Source organism: Anguilla rostrata, chromosome 12, assembly GCF_018555375.3.
Source record: "Anguilla rostrata isolate EN2019 chromosome 12, ASM1855537v3, whole genome shotgun sequence".
Taxonomy (NCBI): Eukaryota; Metazoa; Chordata; class Actinopteri; order Anguilliformes; family Anguillidae; genus Anguilla; species Anguilla rostrata.
The window spans coordinates 6,672,967-6,688,611 of record NC_057944.1 but is presented as its reverse complement, the minus strand read 5'-3'; the positions used below and the strand labels follow the sequence as shown (position 1 = coordinate 6,688,611).

The 15,645-nt window shown below is 49.6% G+C and overlaps 1 protein-coding gene across 9 annotated transcripts; it reads right to left on the bottom strand.

Moving 5' to 3' along the window:
- Positions 1-609: 609 nt before the first annotated feature.
- LOC135236857 (septin-5-like) lies at positions 610-14,334 on the bottom strand. 9 transcript variants are annotated; one of them, XM_064303435.1, is made up of 13 exons: positions 14,092-14,330; positions 11,582-11,697; positions 10,444-10,704; positions 9,946-10,042; positions 9,759-9,845; positions 9,498-9,621; positions 8,704-8,838; positions 7,854-7,971; positions 7,116-7,226; positions 5,897-5,993; positions 4,900-5,062; positions 4,542-4,641; positions 610-1,626 (listed from the first exon to the last, which is right to left on the bottom strand). In XM_064303435.1, the coding sequence occupies exons 1-13, from the start codon at positions 14,153-14,155 to the stop codon at positions 1,558-1,560; spliced, it is 1,542 nt and encodes a 513-aa protein (XP_064159505.1). In that variant the 5' UTR covers positions 14,156-14,330; the 3' UTR covers positions 610-1,557. The 9 variants fall into 9 exon arrangements, 7 of the variants coding, with proteins under 7 accessions (XP_064159505.1, XP_064159506.1, XP_064159503.1 ...); XM_064303436.1 differs by having other exon boundaries at positions 7,125-7,226; positions 14,092-14,317; XR_010324682.1 differs by lacking the exon at positions 610-1,626 and adding an exon at positions 2,962-3,851 and having other exon boundaries at positions 4,062-4,641; positions 14,092-14,334.
- Positions 14,335-15,645: the final 1,311 nt, after the last annotated feature.

Below are 15,645 nucleotides of genomic sequence, written 5' to 3'. Positions count from 1 at the left end.
GTCTGTAGATGTGGGTGTTGGCCTGTCAGAGAAGCGTTCTGAGGTTTGGGGAGGGGTCTGTAGATGTGGGTGTTGGCCTGTCAGAGAAGCGTTCTGAGGTTTGGAGAGGGTCTGTAGATGTGGGTGTTGGCCTGTCAGAGAAGCGTTCTGAGGTTTGGGAGGGTCTGTAGATGTGGGTGTTGGCCTGTCAGAGAAGCGTTCTGAGGTTTGGAGAGGGGTCTGTAGATGTGGGTGTTGGCCTGTCAGAGAAGCGTTCTGAGGTTTGGAGAGGGGTCTGTAGATATGGGTGTTGGTCTGGCAGAAAAGCATTCTGAGGTTTGGGGAGGGGTCTGAAGATGTGGGTGTTGGTCTGGTAGAGAAGTGTTCTGAGGTTTGCAGAGGGGTCTGTAGATGTGGGTGTTGGTCTGGCAGAGAAGCGTTGTGAGGGTTGGAGAAGGGTGGGTGTGGGTCTGGCAGAGAAGCGTTTGGACAGGGGTCTGTAGATGTGGGTGTTGGTCTGGTAGAGAAGTGTTCTGAGGTTTGCAGAGGGGTCTGTAGATGTGGGTGTGGGTCTGGCAGAGAAGCGTTTGGACAGGGATCTGTAGATGTGGGTGTGGGTCTGGCAGTGTCTTATGGGAATGTCAGGACTCTGAATGGCACCCTTGTGTGGATGTTCAGCTCACCTGACCAGCTTCTCTCACTGGATTCAGGTACAGTCTTTACTATAAGAACAGTACCTATCCCTTACACGTAGCTTAAAACTCACGATAGCCAGGAGCTCAAAACTAATTTGAGGACACCCGTTTGTGTTAAATGTGGAGTTGAGCCCTTTAAATAAAAGCACAGTAATGAGGGCGAGCTACAGTACTTCAGTTAAACGTTGGTAAAAACCGAGAACATAAAAAATCCTGTGGATAGGACACATTCATGTGTTCGGGGAGAACGCGCGTGTTGTAAGAGAAGCCCATTCTCACCACACACCGCCCGAATATACAAAGTACACAAAATACATGTTATATTATACAGTACAACAGAAAAAAATCTTACGCACAAAATAGCATCTTTTAGAAAAAAATAAATTCACCGCATCTGTTTATGTAAGCATCTATTGGCATATTCTGTATGTGGAAAAATGTGATAGGAGTATGTGGGCGCAGTGCTGCCCCGAATTCTCTCCCCCCCGCCCCCCCCATAACAAATGGCGCACATGGAACGCACGCGCCTGTGCGTCTGCGACCTCTTCAGTACAGACGGCCGACGGAAACACAGGAATGATGGGTGTCTGAGCTGCACATGACCGGTCGCTGACTGTAAGAGAAACGGGACATCTGTACTGGAGGTGGCAGGTCCGTGCTGTGATGTCACAGCAGGCCCCACCTTCAGTCACACCCCCCCCCGGGAACACAGTGGCCACGCTAACAGGACGGAAGTACTCCGGAGGTCAAAGGTCATCTGGGGGGGGGGGGTGGGTGGGGGAGAGGTGGGGGGGGTCCTGGCCGTTTCTCGTACGATGGGAGGTATGGAAGTGTGGGGGAGTGGGCAGTGGGATTGGCCAGCCGGGGGGAGGAAGGGGCGGAGTTAATAGGCCTCTTTCTGCGTGTGCATCTGCTCCTGGATCTTCTCCAGCATTTCCTGCATCCGTCGCAACTGAAAAATCAGAGAAAATCACAGATATGTCACTCCTCCGGTCAGGGGTTCACTAACAGGCTCATTAATGCAACTTCCTGCTCTGTCACATGACACAGACAGGAATGCCTACTGACTTGAAGCTGCACCGACTCCACAATTCTGTCACAAACTGCCATACAGAAGGGACTGTATTAGCCTGCACCTTTTCTTTTAACATGTAGCGACATCTTCAGGAAATGTTTGCCACTTTCTTTGATGCAATTTTCCATCCTACCTATTTTTAACCATTTGGAGAGACCAACACAGCACCACAGACAATTTGTGCGACAGTGTGTTTCTGTGTGTCTGTGGTGGTGTGTGCACCTGTGTGTGTGAGCCTGTGCGCGTGTGTGTGTGTGTGTGTGTGTGTGTGTGTGGTGCTAACGTGTAAATAAGTAAGTAATTCTTTATTTTTATAGCACCTTTCAAAACCAGGGTTGCACAGTGTATCACAACAGAAGGCCAAAATGTAAAATTTTGCCAAAATGGTGTGTTTGTATGGTGCTTTTGTAAATCTATGGTGCTGTTGGGTGTATGGTGATCTTGTGTGTGCGTGTGTGTGTGTATGGTGCTCTTGTGTGTGCATGTATGGTGTTGTTGTGTGTGTATGTATGGTGTGGTGGTGGTGTGTGTGTGTGTGTGTGTTGGGTGGTGTTGTGTATGTATGGTTCTGTTCTGTGTGTATGATGTTGGGAATACTATGTCATCTCCATTTGAACAATTTATTCAATTAGTTTGATGGAATCGTAAATTAAAACTCATATTGAATGTAGTCTCATGTTTTGCTCTTGAATTTGTATTATTATTATTATTATTTTGCTCATTTTTTGCACATCTCCCATTTTACATTCTGCGCATCCAGTTCATAAAGTTGAACATAATGCCTTTTTGTATAACTGACCTGTAAGCAATTTATTTTCAAATGAAAACAAATAACTTTTCACATACAATGACATTTACACGTACCATCTTCACAATCTGAATGAAAACCACACATATTTGCGAGAAGGGCCAGGCAGCACATGAGTAAACGGATGAATACTGAGCTGCCCTGTTTCAGTGGGTTTGGAGTAAAACATAATGCATGTGGGCGGAGTCTGGGGGAAGGGGGGGGGGCGGAGACTGTTATTATAGAATCATTTGGGAAAAGAATGAGACCCGTTAAAAGGCAAATGGCGATGCGTCACTGAAGTAAAGTGTAAATAGCTACTGTGGCCGGAAGGGGAGGTGCTTGTGAACACTGAGCTCCGATTGGATCTCATTTGCATCAATAACAGATATAGAGCAGAACTGCCTTGTAATTATGGTGACAACTTTGTGTTTAAATAATTTTAATGAAAAATTACAAGCAATATAATAACAGGAAATATACAGCATAACTACTACAAAATAAAATAATAAACAAGTTTTTTTTAAAGTATTTTGTGTTCCTAAAAAAATTCAGCATAAGTCATAAGCTGCCTCCATCAGTGTGCTCAACTACTGACAGCACAGAGCTTCCACACTGTGCACAGAGAAACACTGTGCCCCCTGAAAGAACACAGAAACCCCACAGGGAGCAAAGCTCCCATGGCAAGCACAGCTCCTTCAGTGAGCACACAGCTCCCACTGTGAGCAGAGTCCTCACAGTAGACACAGAATTCCTAGAGCACTACCTCTATAGAGCACAGAGCTCTCACAGTGAGCACATAGTCCTCTGTAGAGAGCACAGAGCTCTACCTCTATAGAGCACAGAGCTCTCACAGTGAGCACATAGCCCCCTATAGAGAGCACAGAGCTCTACCTCTATAGAGCACAGAGCTCTCTCAGTGAGCATATAGTCCCCTATAGAGAGCACCGAGCTCTACCTCTATAGAGCACAGAGCTCTCAGTGAGCACATAGTCCTCTGTAGAGAGCACAGAGCTCTACCTCTATAGAGCACAGAGCTCTCACAGTGAGCACATAGCCCCCTATAGAGAGCACAGAGCTCTACCTCTATAGAGCACAGAGCTCTCTCAGTGAGCATATAGTCCCCTATAGAGAGCACCGAGCTCTACCTCTATAGAGCACAGAGCTCTCACAGTGAGCACATGGTCCTCTGTAGAGAGCACAGAGCTCTACCTCTATAGAGCACAGAGCTCTCACAGTGAGCACATAGTCCTCTGTAGAGAGCACAGAGCTCTACCTCTATAGAGCACAGAGCTCTCACAGTGAGCACATAGTCCTCTATAGAGAGCACAGAGCTCTACCTCTATAGAGCACAGAGCTCTCAGTGAGCACATAGTCCTCTGTAGAGAGCACAGAGCTCAACCTCTATACAGCACAGAGCTCTCAGTGAGCACATAGTCCTTAAACTACACAGAGCTCTACCTCTATACAGCACAGAGCTCTCACAGTAAGCACATAGTCCTCTGTAGAGAGCACAAAGCACTACCTCTATAGAGCACAGAGCTCACAGTGAGCACATAGTCCTCTGAAGACAACACAGAGCTCTACCTATATACAGCACAGAGCTCTAACAGTAAGTACACAGTCCTCTGTAGACAGCACAAAGCACTACCTCTATAGAGCGCAGAGCTCTCACAGAGAAACAGCAGTGGAAAGACCATTGAAAGCATATAGGTATTGACACTGGTGCAAAAAAAATGGAATTTTGACCATTTAATGTGTAAGTGCCGTGGTGGGCAAGGCTGTGTGTTTTTGGGCACCTGTGGATTTCTGACTGCAGTGGTGGGTGTGGCTTTGTGACTGTGGTAGTGTTTCTGGGTAGTAATGGCGGCTGTATACTGCTTCTGTGACTGTAGGCTCATAAGGCCTCTGGGTCAGGGCTAGGGTTAAAGTGTGGTTCTGGTTCTGGTTCTGGTTCTGGCTCTGGCTCTGGTTCTTGCTCCAGTTCTGGATCAGAAGACCGTACCTCCTCGTCTTTCTCTCGGATCAGCTTCTCCGTATCGCTGTCCGCCACCCCCGGCGTCCCTGGGATGGGGAAGTCCGTGCCACTCTCCCGAGTCAGCTTACTGCACACGCACACACACACACACACACACACGCACACACACACACACAGACACACAGACACACAGACACACAGACACACACACACACATACAGGGTTAGAGCAGACACACGGACATGATCTCACGAGGAAGTATGTGTGTGCAAGTGTGCATGTATGTGTGTGTGTGTGTGTGTGTGTGTGTGTGTGTGTGCGTGTGTGTGTGTGTGCGTGGCTGTGTGTGTGTGTGTGTGTGTGCGTGTGTGTGCGTGCGTCTTACTTGCGGTTCCGCTCCTTCACCACCATGCGGGTCATGCTCTGGATGCAGTGCGCGCGGTAGTTCTCGTAGTGCGTTTCCCGGGTGACGTCCTTCAGGTCCTGCATGTGCGTGCGCACCAGCATGTTCCGCAGCTTCACAAAGTCACAGTGCGCCGGGTTCTCCACTGCCAAAGAACCGCCACTGCGTTACGCACCTGCCTGCACAGCGCGCTCCTACTCTCTCACGCTACGCCCTGACCCTAACCCTAACAGGGTGGGTTAATCTCTCTCACACTATGCCCTGACCCTAACAGGGTACAGTAATCTCTCACACACTACACCCTGACCCTAACAGGGTGGGTTAATCTCTCTCACACTATGCCCTGACCCTAACGGATATCTCTCAACTACACCCTGACCCTAACAGGGTGGGTTAATCTCTCTCACACTACTCCCTGATCCTAACCCTAACAGGGTGGGTTAATCTCTCTCACACTATGCCCTGACCCTAACAGGGTACAGTAATCTCTCACACACTACACCCTGACCCTAACAGGGTGGGTTAATCTCTCACACACTACACCCTAACCCTAACAGGGTGGGTTAATCTCTCTCACACTACGCCCTGACCCTAACAGGGTATGTCACACACACACACTACACCCTGATCCTAACCCTAACAGGGTGGGTTAATCTCTCACACTACGCCCTAATCCCTAACAGGGTACAGTAATCTCTCACACACTACACCCTGACCCTAACAGGGTGGGTTAATCTCTCTCACACTACGCCCTGACCCTAACAGGGTGGGTTAATCTCTCTCACACTACACCCTGACCCTAACAGGGTGGGTTAATCTCTCTCACACTACACCCTGACCCTAACAGGGTATGTTAATCTCTCATACTACACCTTAACCCTAACAGGGTACAGTAATCTCTCACACACTACACCCTGACCCTAACAGGGTGGGTTAATCTCTCTCACACTACGCCCTGACCCTAATCCTAACAGGGTACCTTCCACGATGCCCCAGGGGTACAGTCGCCCTCGAACCCGCTTCCCCTTGGCCTCCACCACAGTGTTGCTGCCGATCACGGCGAATGGGATGCTTTCCTGGAAAAAGGAAACAGTGGGTCACATGACCATAAGCATTTCTCAACTACATAAGCAATAATAAGCAATGTTTTTATTTTGAACATAATGAATAATAAACTCAAATCAATCAGTTCAATTTATACAAATTGATAAACGTGAACACGTTTATAATAAATAAATAAACTATATATTATGTATTGATAATCATAGGGACAATTTTAACAGTAGCAGTAATTAACACAAAGTAGTAATTTCTTATATTACATAAAAATACACACATACATACTATGTTGAAAAAAATCTTTACTTATTAATGAATACATTCACTTAATAAATATGCATTGGATACATGAAAGAGAATATGAATAGTAATAACCACATTCTTGTGATATATCCGAGGTTCTGTCGATGTGTAAGGACACGATCCCGCTTTCAGGCCAAGACAAACACCGCCACCGACCAGCACACTATCACTTCGCTCCTGTCGCTGTTGAACCTCGCCTCTCGAGTCCATCGGAATGAGATTTACGTCTGTCATCCTCGCGGATCTGCAGGGACGGCGACGGGGGCGCTGGCTCAGCGCAACAACGCATTTGTGCATTATCCGTAACTCTAACTGCTCGTGTACAGGTTATCAGTGCAGTTCGCTAACTCGTGATCTGCTCTGTGATCAGGTTATTCAGTGCGTACAGCTATCGTAATCCTGCTCTGATACGGTTATCAGCATTATCAGCTACAGTATCTGTGTGAACGGTTTTTTCAGTGCAGTTAGCTATCGTAATCGCCGTGTAGGTTACTCAGGCGTATCCACTAACAGTATCCTGCTCGTGAACGGTTTTCAGTCATACCAGCTAACTAGTAATCCTGCTCTGTGATACAGTTTATCGTGAGTTATCCAACAGATCTGCTCGTGAACAGGGTTTCATTAGTTATAATATACACACTAATATAATCCTTTGATAATGAATACAGAGTTTATTAAATGAATCCATTTCATCATTGATATACTCAGTGATCTGTCTGTGATACAGGTTTATTCATCAGTTTCCGTAACTCAGAATCTCTGATTGTGAACAGCCCACGCAGTCTCTCCAGTGCCACAGACAAACACACAACACGCCACACGAACGCATGCCACACCTTACTCACTTTCAGCTCCTGGTCCTGCTGTTTGAACTCCTCGTCCTCGTCGGAGTCGCAGTCCGGGAACTGGTAGATTTTAATCCCGTACTGCTCAATCTCCTCGCGGATCTGCAGGGACGGGGCGGACGGGGAGGTCAGCTGGCTCACGCGCAAACGGACCGGCAGGTAAAACAGGGCCCTGTTTCGCGAACCGGGATTACTGAGTTATCTGGATACACCGCGCTGAGTGAAACCCGGAACCCTTCCAAAATCTGGAACATGGACTACAGTAAAAAGAGCTGTTCCAGGTTTTACTCAGCGCAGTTATCCGGCTAAACTCCATGATCCTGCTTCGTGAAATACCCCCCTGGATTACTGAACTAGCTGGATAACTGCACTGAGTAAAACCCAGAACCCTCCCAAATCTGGAACACGGACTGAAGTCGTTCCGGGTTTTACTCCGTGCAGTTATCCAGCTAACTCAGTAATCCTGCTCTGTGATACAGGGTTTTATTCAGTGCAGTTATCCAGCTAACTCAGTAATCCTGCTCTGTGATACAGGGTTTTATTCAGTGCAGTTATCCAGCTAACTCAGTAATCCTGCTCTGTGATACAGGGTTTTATTCAGTGCAGTTATCCAGCTAACTCAGTGATCCTGCTCTGTGATATAGGGTTTTACTCAGTGCAGTTATCCAGCTAACTCAGTAATCCTGCTTTGTGAAACTCCCCCCCAGACGAGGCTCACGCGAGGGTCACCTTCAGCTTCTTCTTCCTGACCTCGGAGGGGGTGAGGGTGTCGGCTTTGGCCAGGACGGGCACGATGTTCACCTTCTCGTGCAGCGCCTTCATGAACTCCACGTCCAGGGGGCGGAGCCTGAGACAGCACAGGTAACGTGAGCGCCTGGGACGAGACGAGCGAGCCGCCTCCCACTCTGCCTCGCCCGACAGCCAGGTAAAACACCAAGGTCACCGTCGGCCTTCCGTGAGTTCAGGTTAAGAGATAAAAGCCAAGGCAAAAACGGACCTGTATTTTTCTCTGCCAGTACCCATGTTTCTCCTGCAGAGGGTGCTCTCAGGCTGTCTCGAATGGAACTAGCTGTAGAAGCACAGCCTTAAAGCAGAACTCCGGAGAAAAACTATAATTTGATGGCACAGGTTCTGAGGCAGGATCCCATTGAAATGCGGCATTAAATTACAGCAATTCATAGCAACTTGAGGTTTACATGTGATACAAACTATTCATACTTTTTGACTAGAGTAGGTTTTTTCACCAATTTTTCACTATGTTCAGTATCCTAGTGAATAGTGCCTATCCAGCTGACATCACAAGGACATTTCAAGCTGCTAAAATTATGAAATATGGCACCATGTTTGCAGAAGGAAACTGTCTATGGACTAGTTTATCAATTTTTCATTACTCTCTGGGTTATTCATCAAAGTCTACAGTCAAAACTCTCGAATTCTGCACCAATAAAACGGCCAGGATTCTTCAGCAGCTGTACTTGTTTTGAGGACTGTGAGAATGTGCAGGGTCCCAGGGGGCCCCGGGGGGTCCGGGGGCAGCGGGTGGGGGTGGGGGTTGGGGCGGGGGGTCGGTCTCTCGTACCCGTGCCCAAACGGCGAGATGAAGTAGAGGCAGCAGTGCACGCGGTTGTCCTGGATGTTCTTGCGGTTCAGGCCGCTCTCGTCTCTGAAGTACTGCTCAAACTGCTGGTCTATGTAGTCCGCCACCGACTTCCAGCTGTGCACACACACACACACACACACACACACACACACACACACACACACACACACGCATGCGCACACACACACACACACACACACACACACATGCGCATACACACACACACACACACACACACACAGATACAAACACACACACACACACACACACACACAGATACAAACACACACACACACATGCGCATACACACACACACACACACACACATCCATGCGTACACACACACACACACACACACACACACACACACACACACACACACACAGACACAAACACACACACACACATACATGAGCGTACACACACACACACACACAGATACAAACACACAAACACACACATACATGCGCAAACAAACACACACAGATACAAACACACACCCATCAGTCCAGCCTGTAACATTTCACCACTGCTCTGAACTACGTGAGTAAAACCTCATGAGGTAACACAGGCTTGTCTTTGAAATACAAAAAAATACAGAAGAGTCTTTCTAGAAGCCTGAGGCCCAACCCCCCCCCCCCAATAAGCCATCCCACTATAAGCTCCACCCCCCACCAGTCAAACCGACTGAGCCCCCCATCAGCATCCCACTATAAGCCCGCCCCCCATCAGCCAAACCCACTGTAAGCCCCGCCCATCCCTGCCTAGCGTACCACTCTGTGTTGTTCACAGCGTCTCCAAAGCCAGGCGTGTCCACAATAGTTAGCTTCAGTTTGACGCCCTTTTCCTCAATGTCCACCGTGTGCTTAGTTATTTCCACCGTCTGTGTAATCCTCTCTGCACACACAACCAAAACAAGATTAGGACTGACAGCTGGGCACACGAACGCAACATCTGCCCACACTAACACAACAGCTGTAAAAACAGACTACAGCTGGTCAGGTGGACACAGAAGCTGCACGACAGTAGCCCACCTTCGGCATTGAGTAGCTTCCTGTCCATATAGAGGTCTGTGAGAAACAGACTGTTGACCAAAGTGGATTTCCCCAGACCCGACTCTCCTGCAACACCAGAAAAGAGAGAGAGAGAGAGCTGGGTTCAGGGTCATCGGTTAAAGGTTAAGGGTCAAGGCGAGCAGGTCAGCTGGATTACCAAACTCACCGGCTACCATCAGTGTGAAGTCGAAGCCCTTCTTCACAGACTTCCGGTGTACCTGGTTTGGCAGAGTGGCAAAGCCCACGTACTCCTTATCCTGGTCCTGAGAGAGAGAGGGAGAGATTGGGCCTTCACAGTACATTTCTGTTGGTGTTTCATACACGCAGACACATTACTCTACACACCCAGAAAGACACACATCGCACATACACACACACACAAACACATTACTCTACACGCCCAGAAAGACACACACACACACACACACACATTACTCTACACACCCAGAAAGACACACATCACACATAAGCACACCCATGCACACACACACACACATACACACGCATACACACACACACACGCACACTCACATATGTAGAAACAAAAGGCACACGGGCCTAGAACCCTGGATTAGAAGGTACACGCTATATTGTGATCCCCAGCTGAATCTCGCCAGAGTGTAATCCCTAACTGAATTTTGGGGGGGGGGGTCCAGGCTGTTACCTCTGTGGCGTCGTAGGGGTCAAATCGGCCCCAGGGGCTCTTGGGTCGGGAGGGGCTGATGGGAGAGGGCAGGCTGAAGCCTACGCCCTCTGACAGGCCCCTCTCCCCGGGGGGGCGCAGCAGCGCGAGGGTGTCCGGGGTGGGGGGGCGCCCGTGCGGGACCCCGGCCGGCTCCGGCCCCAGGTTCGGCGGGGGGGGGGCGTCCCGCATCAGGTGCTCCAGCTCTGAGTCCTCCGAGTCATCCTTGGACTGGCTGGGGAGCTGGGGGCGGGGCCAGTTGTGGGATGGGGCGAGGCCATGGGGTAGGATGGGGCGGGGCCATGGGTGGGGCGGGGCCAGGGTTGGGATGGGGTGGGGCCAGGTTTGGGGTGGGTTCGGGGCAGCACACGTGGGGGGGGGGGGGGGGGGGGGGGGGGGGGAGCGTTAATTGAAGACGGTTGAAAGGGTGAAAAATGGGGGATCGAATGAGGAAAAAGAAGAAAAGACAACAGTTGTTTCCCCGCATGTTCAGACAGAGTGCTGGAGGGCTTGCACACAGAGCAGGCACACGTCATAGAGAAACGGCTGATGCATTAGTGGAGTCAGTGCACTGGAGGGGGAGGGGCTGTTAGTCTGCAGCTCACTGGCACCCCCGCTAACCGGAAACGCTCAAGGTGACCACATACTGACCACATACTGACCACAGACCGCAGTGCAATGGGTCAGATCGGAGAGCCAGTAGGCCCAGTCCTACAGACGATGTAAACGACGCGGGTGCCGCAAATCGCCCCTTCACCGTACGGCGTGGCAATGCCTGCCGACATACACCGGGGTGGAGGGAAGTGCGGGCTCTGTGTCCTGGCCCCGCCCACTCCCAGTTTGACTGACAGCTGTCCCGTTGCAGAGACGCAGGAATTCAGCAGGGAGGTGGAACTTCAGCAGAGGCGGAGTTCCAGGCTGGCTATATTTAGACTGTTCTCACTGTGTGTTCCATGTAGGTCAGATTTAGAGCTGTTGTTTGCTCAGACCAGGAAGTGAAGACACAGGCCAGTGATGCCCTGAGTGAGTTTCGCTTATTTTTTTTTACCCCAAACCCCGGAGAGCTCAGGACATCCTTGCCACAAGGGGGCGCTCTCTTCTAACGCAGCGGGTTTGATACCTGCCGGCCTTGCGGGTGCAGGTCGGGCTCGGGGGAGTCGGAGCCGGAGTCGAGGTCGTCCGACAGGTCGGGCTCCTGGTCGGAGTCCTCCATGGCGACGGGGGCTACAGTGCACTCTGCCATCTCCAACAGGAAGGGAGGGACGGACGGGGGGGGGGCAGGGTGGGCGGAGGCCAAGTGGGCAGGGGTTGACCAATCAGGGGGGCGTGACAGTGGGCGGGGAGCGGGAGGGTTCATTCGGGGGGGGCACGGACAGAGCGGGCGAGGTTGCGGGGCGGACGGGTTACAGGAGAAAAATAAAGCGATGAAATTGTTACAAAAGAAAGCTAAGGATTATGAGCGAAATAAAACACTAGGATCCAGCTTATGCAGAGTAAAAGGCCAGAGGAAGCGATCCTCATTGCAGTGTGTTGGCATTATCCTATTATAATGAGCTGCTTCTTAGTAATAATTCTCAATCATATGGAAAAAGGGGAATAAGTATGCTCGCGAAAGTGAGAGGTTTCAAATCAAATTGTTGTGCAAACCCAAAGAACCAATCACAGCTGAGTGAGGCCAAGCCATACGCAACTGTCATACGCACACACACACACGCACACACACACACACACATACACACACACACACACACATATACGCACACACACACACACACACATACACACACACACACACACACACACACACACACGCACACATACACACGCACACACACACACACACACACACATACGCACACACACACACACACACACACATACGCACACACATATGCACACACATACGCACGCACACACGTGCACACACATACGCACGCACACACATACGCACACACATACACACGCACACACATACGCACACACACACACACACACACACACACACAAACCCTTAATAGAGCCGCAAAGGGACTCTGCACATCAAGTAAGATCTTCCTTTCTGCCTGACCTATAAATCCTGTACTGAGACTTCTTGCATAATGGCTGTTCGAAAGCCATCGGCAGGACAATTTACGCACAAACATCCCTTTAATGGCTCATGTTCAGCGCTAACGAGTAGCTGTACGTAGCTCATTTGGATAACCGTTTACCCTTCCGACCCAACTGTCTCGCCTGGCCTCTTTGAACCGACCCGAAAACAGATCGCAGGGCCGCGAGCGCACGTGTCCCACAATCCCCCCCTCGTCCCCTCCGACTTCACGATCCCAGACTTGGCTTTCATTACATTACATTACATTACATTACATTACAGGCTCTTATCCAGAGCGACTAACACAACTTTTACATAGCATTTTACATTGTATCCATTTATACAGCTGGATATATACTGAAGCAATGCCGGTTAAGTACCTTACTCAAGGGTACAACGGCAGTGTCCTTACCAATCGAACCTGCGACCCCTCCGGTCCCGCCCGTCCTTCACGATCCAGACTTGCTATCCTCCATCGCAGCCGAGCGCTTTAACTGTGCAGAGATCGGCGCGGCGTCAGGCACTGCCCCGCATTACAGGCCCGTGACCTCGATTCGGGCTCCCCCCCCGGGTGCAGCGCGGATCAATCCTCAATCTCCGGGCCCCGGCCTACATAACCGACCTGGTCAATACCACCACCCCCTCCCCACCCCCACCATGGCATCCTCAGCAGCCTGCACCACAGGCACACATCTGCATACTCTCAATAACCAATCACTTTACAACCCTTCCTCCCGCTAGCCTTCTGCTACTCCTGTCTTACTTGCCCTCTTCCTCATAACTCTATGAATACTGCTAAAAAGTTATTGTAGAATAAACAAAGGCTACTGCTAACTGCAATTCTGTTAAAGGAAAAGCTTGTTCTGATACAAGAACAACTTAAAGAAAATAACTCAAGAACAGGGAAGTACATGCTTAGAGACTGAAAGCATTTACTGTTAATACAAGACACCAAGAAACCAACCCGAGACGCGTGTGAGATTGAACTGAGCTCTGTGTATGACTGAGACTGCAGACTAACTGAGACTGTGAGATCTGACTGAGACTGGAGATCTGTGAGACTGAACTGAGCTCTGTGAGACTGAGCTGAGATCTGTGAGAGACTGAGCTGAGATCTGTGAGAGACTGAGCTGAGATCTGTCTGAGACTGAACTGAGATCTGTGAGATACTGAGCTGAGACTTAGCTGAGATCTGTGAGAGACTGAGCTGAGATCTGTGAGACTGAACTGAGATCTGTGAGAGACTGAGCTGAGATAGTGTTTCGTGAGATGAGCAGAGATCTTGGTACTGAGATCTGTTGATGACTGAACTGAGATTACTGATTTTGAGAGACTGAGCTGAGATCTGTGAGACTAAGCTGAGATCTGTGTGAGGTTAAGCTGAGATCTGTGTGAGATTGAGCTGAGATCTGTGTGAGATTGAGCTGAGACTGAGCAGAGATCTGTGAGACTGAGCTGAGCTGTGTGTGAGATTAAGCTGAGATCTGTGTGAGGTTAAGCTGAGATCTGTGTGAGACTGATCTGACACCTGTGAGACTGACCTGTGCTGCCTCTGATGAGATGGGACAGTCTCGCCTTCCTGCCTCCGCGCAGCCAGCTCCTCATTCCCTCTGAGGGATGCAACGGGGTGCAGCCGTGCGCTCTGTGCTTTTATAGCCCCCACCCCCTGCCAGGCCCTGTCCTTCAGCACATCGAGCTGCCCCACTGCCCCAGGGCTCAATCACACACCCGACAACACTGATCGCCCCACCAAACACACACACTGACACGCAAACGCACACACACACACCCAATACTACTCACCCCCCTAAACACAGACACACACACACACACACACACACACACACTGACACGCACACACACACACACACACACGCACACACCCAATACTACTCACCCCCTAAACACACACACACACACACTGACATGCAAACGCACACACACACACACCCAATACTACTCACCCCCCTAAACACAGACACACACACACACACACACTGACATGCAGACGCACACACACACACACACACACCCAATACTACTCACCCCCTAAACACACACACACACACACATGTGCACACTGACACACACACACACACACACACACACACCCAATACTACTCACCCCCCTAAACACAGACACACACACACACGTGCACACTGACACGCACACACACACACACACACACACACGCACACTGACACATAAATACACACACTGACATGCAAATGCACACACACACACACACGTGCGCACTGACACGCACAAAAACACACATACACATGCACACTGACACGCACACACACACACACACACACACAACACTACTCACCCCCCTAAACACAGACACACACACACACACACACACAACACTGGGTACCCCACCAAACACACACACACACACACATACACACTGACACGTGAATACACACACTGACACGCAAATGCATGCACACACACACACACATACACACACACCCTACACTAACCCCCCTCAAACACATTTTACTTCTTTATTTAGGTCCACATTTATGAAATACACCATAGTTTGGAAGTTAATCCACTGCTGTTCACCCAGGGGAGCATAACTTATGCAACCTGTAAATCCTGCCCACAGATCAAGTCCGTTTTATACCCATGATTGAGAGAGCTACGCGCTCATGCTTGTGTACCAATTTTATGGAACAGCGCGCAATTAAAACAAGTTCCAAAATCTTTTGCAGTGCTACATTAACAGCAGTTACGACGGGCGCTGACAGTGTTATTAGATGACATGCAAACGTGCACACACACACACACACACATACACACCCTACACTACTCACCCCCCTCAAACACACACACACACACAAACAGCTTACTTACATTCTCATTTCTATGACAAGCAGGTGTGGTGTAAAGCGCACAGTATCACCGCTGATAGTGAACATCTCCTATACCAAGAGCTCCCCTCTAAGCTTTGCAGCTGAATTTTAGACTCACGCAGTGCTAATCTAACCGATCAAAAAACACGTCTTCCATAGCACAGAGCTTTCATACTAACTGCAAATAATTTTAATCTGGACAAAATCGAAGGTACCTACAGCGGTATGGT

Bases quoted from the DNA above. Each gene is read 5' to 3' on its own strand.
- LOC135236857 (XM_064303433.1), bottom strand. From the start codon at position 14,155: ATGAGGAGCTGGCTGCGCGGAGGCAGGAAGGCGAGACTGTCCCATCTC. The intron at 10,705-11,581 runs GTATCAAACCCG...CCCCGCCCCCAG, and splicing joins TGCACCCGCAAGGCCGGCAG to CTCCCCAGCCAGTCCAAGGA. The intron at 9,622-9,758 runs GTGGGCTACTGT...TTGTGTGTGCAG, and splicing joins GAAGCTACTCAATGCCGAAG to AGAGGATTACACAGACGGTG.